Here is a 7377-nt window from a genome sequence, read left to right as displayed (position 1 = left end):
TGCGAGTTCAAAACACACACTAGCTCAAAACAGAATCGTAAGTTACCCGAACCTCACCGTGACTACTGTTCACTTAACTCCGTTGGCTTTTCTCGCCAGGCTTATATATTAACAAAGAGGCTTCTCCAAAGTTCGCGGAGTTCCCCGATAACTCGAGAAATTCAGTCACGCATTCCGCTGTCGTAACAATTACGATGCTCTGATTATTTTTCTAATTTAATATATGCTGATGAAACTGGACAAGAAACAAGTAACAGCCCGTTGTTTACATTGCTGACCTACAAACGTTTCCCTCCGTAAGATGGCAGCTGTATTGGGACGCTCCTAATTAGTTCAGCAAATGACTTTGTCCACTATAGAATACTTTTATCCCTATGGTTACGTCCAAACATTGATGATACGGCAGAACTTGGCCATTCATGATACTACCTCAGATTACATCCAAAGCGACCTTCCTATAATAGATCGCTTCTATAAAGGATACTAACCTCTTGTTACATCCAAAGTTATTTTCAAACAACAGATCGTCTCCATTCAGGATACTTATCTCTGGTTACATCCAAAGTGATCTTCCTACAACAGATCGTGTCTATTCAAAATACTTACCTTTGTTTATACATAAAGTGATCTTCATACAGTAGATCGTACCTGTTCAGAATACTTACTTTTTGTGGCGTCCAAACTGACCTTTATATGTGAAAAAAATAATATATATATATATAATATTGCTATATATTTTGTTAATAAGGTGATAACATGCAAATTAATTTTGTGTTTAAATTAATAGAGGATTATGATAAAAGAAACAATAGAAATATCTACAAGTAGTGCTTAACCCTAAACATAGTTACATATATCAGTACGTTATGAACTTAGAGTAACCGTTTGTTAGAGAAATGATCTGGGCAAAAATATACTCTCATGTTTTTATTGTATCAGCTCTTCCAACATCATGCATTGTTCAGATGTAGGAAATTATTTACAGTGGGAACAATGATTAAGTTCGGCGTAATCAGAACGTAACACTGTTTTCTACTTCCATCATTCCCTACTTCTTATTTCCTTACAATGATTCTGCAGCAAGGTTTTTTTTTTATATACAGAAAAAACACTGCTATATTATGTCGAAACAATACAATATTTCGAAGTATTGTTAAAACACAAAAGAATATTGTGTCATATGTTGCTGAAACAATGTTTCGAGATATTTTTAAAACACTAAATAACATTGTGTCACATATTGTCGAAACAATGTAGTATTTTGCAAACTGTTAAAATATAGAAGAACACTGTGTTACATGGTGTCGAAATAGTACAGTGTTTGAAATATTGTTAACCAAAAACATACTGTCATGTGTTGCTGAAACCATGCAATTTTTTGACATATTATTGAAACACTAGAGAAAATGTATCATATGTTGTCGAAACAAAACAATTTTTTGAAATATTGTTAAATATAACAAAATATTATGTCATATGTTGCTGAAATAATGAAATTCTTTGAAATACTGTTGAAACACTAGACAACATTCTGTCCTATATTGTAGAAATAATATAATGTTTTGAAATACTGTTAAGATAGTACTTCATTTATTGTGGAAATATGATCATTTTTCTATGTAACGTTTAAATGCCGAAAACTACTGTTCCATGTATTATCGTTAAAGAGAGCAAACACTTTTATGTACAAAGAAAAAATATATATCTGTTAATATGAGGCAAAACGTAAAAACATACTGTTTTTATACATTATCTTAATCGGTAGAGAACTATTGTTTTTTTGTTGTCTTTTTTTTGTTATTCCTGTAAACTCCCAGTGGAGCATAGGGCCGTAACAACACCTCGCCAACGGAAGGTGTTGTTACAGTTACTTGTAGCAGGTTGGTTTTTACGGGGTGGAGTTACTAGCCACGCGCCCAACCCTCCTCCTTTCTCATCCTGGACTTGGGACCAGGTAAAGGCGGAGGTTGGCATGTTTGGTGTGACGGGGATTCGAACCCGCGACTCTCAGATTACGAGTCGAGCGCCCTAACCACCTGGACATGCCGGGCAGCGAACTATTGTTTACGTGTGATCAAATCTTATTGAGCAATATTGTTTCAAATAATTTTGTTGAATATATTGTCAAATAAAGAAAGGGAGATACCACTCTCCTGTATTTCTATTATATTATTGTGTGTGTATTATTAAAATTCAAATACCATTTCCGTTAATAACTAGAAATCTTTACTCACAATTGAAAAAAAGTTCTCTCCCTCGGAAGGCTGCTGGTCCTTGTATAAATGACAGTGTAGATGTCCGTTAGTTTCTACGTAGGCATTACTAAGAGTAAATATACAAAGATATTTCTTTTAATTTCACTTTTTGTCAGAAGTGATATTCAACTTTTTTGGGTGTTACGTGTTGGCGTGTCCAGAAAACAAGAGAGGTCTCATGTAGAACACATGTCTGTTTCTTTAGAACAGGAGAACTTGTCTTATGTCTGATAGGTTCTAGTGTTTTTTAGAATAGGAAATATTTCTTAAGTATAGAAAGTCCAAAATAGGAGAAATATATCATATAGATATTGTTTTTACAGAACAGGATAATGTTAATGTAAATCAGCAGCTGGGATCACCAAAATATGATAAGTATCTTATGTCACACAAGTACTGTTGTGTTCGTGACAGGTTTGTTTCTCCAACAGCTATAGTATAATGTTTTTAAAAAAACCAGACAATTCTCAAACGTAATGTGTAATAGCTGTGATCTCATTTTGTCCCCATGAATTTTACCATAAATAAAACCATACTATTTACCTTAGAAGCATGACCTGTAATTGCAAAAGAAATCAATTTGGAAAACACATGTTTTTGAAGAAGTAAATATTGACAACAAATTTTACTCCGTAGCATCTTGTAAAGTTATTTAAGAGTAAAGAGAGTAAACATCAGAACTAGTTCTTTACACGTCATCAAGAGATTCAACTAGCTCTTTACGCATCACCAAGAGTGTAAACATCATAACTAGTTCTTTACACATCATCAAGAGATTCAAAATCATAACTAGACCTTTACACATCACCAGGAGATTCAAAATCATAACTAGACCTTTACACATCATCAAGAGAGTAAACATCAGAACTAGCTCTTTACACATCACCAAGAGAGTAAACATCAGAACTAGACCTTTACACATCACCAGGAGATTCAAAATCATAACTAGACCTTTACACATCATCAAGAGAGTAAACATCAGAACTAGCTCTTTACGCATCACCAAGAGAGTAAACATCATAACTAGTTCTTTACACATCACCAAGAGATTCAAAATTATAACTAGACCTTTACACATCATCAAGAGAGTAAACATCAGAACTAGCTCTTTACACATCATCGCAAAACTTCAAATTATGCACTGACGTGAAAAACTCAAAACTGAATTCACCACTTGCCTAATTTTAAGGAATTTAAATAACGAAAATGACAAAATATCGTAATAAGTGTGACTATTCGAGACTGTTCTGTACCGAAACAAATTATGTTTTATTCTGTACATTTTCTAGAATCTCGGAAGATTACATGTCTAAATTCTTTATAAAGTCTTTGCAATTTCTTTCTTTAGATGTAATAATTCTCTCTGTAGCTTTTCTTTTAATGTTGAATATTTATTTATTTTAACAACTTAAGCACTTTCTTCTCATATTAAGGGTTAAAATTCCAGTCCCGCCAAACATGCTCGCCCTTTCAGCCGTTGGGGCGATATAATGTGACGGTCAATCCCACTATTCGTTGGTAAAAGAGTAGCCCAAGAGTTGGCGGTGGGTGGTGATGACTAGCTGCCTTCCCTCTAGTCTTACACTGCTAAATTAGGGACGGCTAGTGCAGATAGCCCTCGTGTAGCTTTGCGCGAAATTAAAAACAAACAAACAAAAAATCTCATATTAAGGTAATCATTTTCATTCAAAATAAGTGGTTTGGTTATTACTACGGAGAGTTGAGCGAACCTTTTAAGGACATTTTGCATATCCCAATTGAAGTGGCTTATCGTCACAATGCGAACCCTGGTGACAAGAGTAAAATGTTTTGTATTTAGATATCTGGTTCATGGAAAACTTTCAACAACTGAACTCTGAAATGCCACTGGAAGTTTACTTATGGCTGGAGAAATAAAAACAAATATACATTCCGAAAAACACTATCCACTTAAACAACACTTAAAAAAAGAAAAAAATTAGTAGTTAATGTGGAAATCTCGAACAGCGGAACAAGTTAGACAGCAACACTCCCCAAGACAATGTGAAGTCTATGTTTACGAAAAAGAAATTCCAGAGACGAAAGTTATTGAGATGAAGCGGATGTATGTGATATTAACAATATAATAAAGAAGAAGTTGAAGCTAACGAAGGTTCATAAACCTTTACTTTCTTTAAGATATAAGTAATAACGATTAATTCCAAAGCTCTGACTAAACTTATTAACGAAAACAAGACAATTATTTTAATTGGATGACCTGTCTCGTCAATAGAAGTAAATGTAAACATAATATTTTAAAAAGGAAATGTAAAAATAAATACTTTTAAAAAAGGAAAATAAAAATATAATATTTAAAAAAAGAAATATAAATATAAATAATTAAAAAAAGGAAATGTAAAAATAAAAATACTTTTAATAAGGAAATGTAAAAATATAACATTTTAAAAAAGAAATATAAATACTTAAAAAAAGGAAATGTAAGAGTAGAAATACTTTTAATAAGGATATGTAAAAATAAAATATTTTAAAAAAGGAAATGTAAAAGTAAAATATTTTAAAAAAGGAATGTAAAAATAGATACTTTAAAAAAGGAAATGTAAAAATAAAAATACTTTTAATAAGGATATGTAAAAATAAAATACTTTTAAAAAGGAAATGTAAAAATAAAATATTTCAAATACCTGAACTGAAGAAACTAATATTGTGGAACTTAGCTCCTTTAAACTGAAATACCATGAAATAAATATCAGTACCCTTGCAAATGTTAAGAACATATATTGAATAGTTACCTAAAACATGACCACTACAAGGTAGCTAAACATTCTCTTGAAAGTATTAAGAATGTATTGGATACTTATCTGGAATATGAACACCACCAGGTAGCAAGACGTTCCCTTTTAAGTATTAAGAATATATCGGATACTCACCTGAAACATGAACACCACTAGGTAGCAAGACGTTCCCTCTTAAGTATTAAGAATATATCGGATACTCACCTGAAACATGAACACCACTAGGTAGCAAGACGTTCCCTCTTAAGTATTAAGAATATATCGGATACTCACCTGAAACATGAACACCACGAGGTAACGAGACATTCCTTTGCGCATGGTAAAAATCTTTTAGGATCCAGTTTCATACTTCCATACTTCACGATTACAGGAGGATAAAACATACGCCAAGAGAAAATAATGGAAACCGTCGAAAATAAAACGAAAACTTGAAGAATCGGCATTGGTTGTTTGATCATTTCCTTTGTGTTCTGTATTTCTTACAAATAATAAATAAACATTGCTATGAAATATTTATTTTCATCTTATGTATGATGTACATTGATGCTTTAAAAAAAGATGTTTCTTTTATCATAGAATTTACTGATTCAGATTATTTGGAATTTTGCGAAAATATTATACGAGATAGAAAATTAGTCAAAATAACAAGAGGCTACATCAGTTAAAAAGCTATAAAATAAAAAAGTAAATTTGTTTGTTTCTTTTTATAGGCAACGCTAAACAAAGGATATCTGTGCTGAGCCAACCGAGGCTATCTAAACCCGAATATTGGTGTTATAAGCCCTCAAACTTACCACTGAGCTAGCGAGGGGGTGGGATTAAAACGACAGGTCACGATTAAGTTTGATCTCAATTAATCTGATGACATTTTATAATTCTAACAAAACCTCTGTTTATAGCTTGATTGTGAAATAGGAATTAGTTGAAGCTATAATACACAACATAAATTTTGGCTGTTACAGGATTTAGTTGAAGCTATATTATACAATATGCAATTGAGTTGAAGCTGTATTACACAATACATAACCTTGTAGTTACAGAATTTTAGTTGAATCTATATTACACAATACATAACCTTGTAGTTACAAGATTGAGTTGAAACTATAGTACACAATACGTTATATTGTAGTTACAGGATTTGAGTTGAAGCTATATTACACAACACGTAATCTTGTAGTTATAGGATTTCAGCTGAAACTATAGTACACAATACGTAATCCTGTAGTTACAGGATTTGAGTTGAAGCTATAATACACAACATAAAATTTGGTTGTTACAGGATTTAGTTGAAGCTATATTACACAACACGTAATCTTGTAGTTACAGAATTTGAGTTGAAGCTATATTACACAATACATAACCTTGTAGTTACAGGAGTTGAGTTGAATCTATAATACATAATAGACAATCTTGTAGTTACAGGATTTGAGTTGACCCGATAATGCACAATAGATAACCTTCTAGTTACAGGATTTGAGTTGAATCTCTATTATACAATACATAACCTTGTAGTTGCAGGATTTGAGTTGAATCGATAGTACACAGTACGTTATATTCCACTTGCAGGACTTGAGTTGAAGCTATAGTACACAACACGTAACCTTGTAGTTACAGAATTTGAGTTGAAACTATAGTACACAATACGCTATATTGTACTTACAGGACTTAAGTCGAAGCTATAATACACAATACGTAATCTTGTAGTTACAGGATTAGAGTTTATACTATAGTACACAATACATAACAGATTCACTAGCCGGATAAAGAAGTTTAATTAAGAACAGAATCGCCAAGGTAAAAGAAAGCAATTTGTTTAACCTTTGGACGTTTCAGAATCAGCAGTTTAAAATGATTTCGTACAACATATACAAGCATCAACAAATAGTACAATTTTGATTATGAACAAAATATACTGGGCGAGGAAGTAAGTGAATTTTACAAAGTTTAAGATTTAATTAAACGAATACATCAAAACAAGAAGAGCTAAAAGGAACTAAGGTTATTATTTAGACGTGGATGTTTCTTTCAGATATATAAACTTTCTTTGACCAGAAGCTCGTAGTCTGATGACAATGACATTAGAATTTCGAACTTATCAGTAGATATAGTGTTTAAAAATTTGACAGAATGGGGGGGGGGGGGAAGCACGTGGACTTAGGATTGGTTGACAGGTTTTGCTTGAAAAAACTCCTGTATGCTCATAGGTACATTTCCTTACTGTAATGGACGTAGCATGTATGTAACCAAAACTCCTTCTCAATTTGGGTATTTAAGATTCAGACAAATATCAAAATAACTGTGGTATGTGCAACAACCATTTCGTTTATAACAGAACACAATTTTAAATAAAA

At 32.3% G+C, this 7377-nt stretch overlaps 1 protein-coding gene across 3 annotated transcripts in view; it reads right to left on the bottom strand.

The window, feature by feature from the left end:
• The window catches only part of LOC106468406, a 41434-nt gene that overhangs the window by 10172 nt on the left and 23885 nt on the right, over positions 1-7377 (bottom strand). For 2 of the 3 annotated variants that reach the window (XM_013928834.2, XM_022396745.1), the window contains exons 3-5: positions 5300-5504; positions 2235-2322; positions 666-687 (exon numbers count right to left, since the gene is read on the bottom strand). In XM_013928834.2, the coding sequence (XP_013784288.1) occupies positions 666-687; positions 2235-2322; positions 5300-5484 (295 nt within the window). In that variant the 5' untranslated portion in view covers positions 5485-5504. The remainder of the gene's footprint in view (positions 1-665; positions 688-2234; positions 2323-5299; positions 5505-7377) is intronic. The other variant, XM_022396747.1, reaches the window with a different exon arrangement.

This window comes from Limulus polyphemus, unplaced genomic scaffold (assembly GCF_000517525.1).
Source record: "Limulus polyphemus unplaced genomic scaffold, Limulus_polyphemus-2.1.2 Scaffold2997, whole genome shotgun sequence".
Taxonomy (NCBI): Eukaryota; Metazoa; Arthropoda; class Merostomata; order Xiphosura; family Limulidae; genus Limulus; species Limulus polyphemus.
This window is presented reverse-complemented; position numbering and strand designations above follow the sequence as displayed.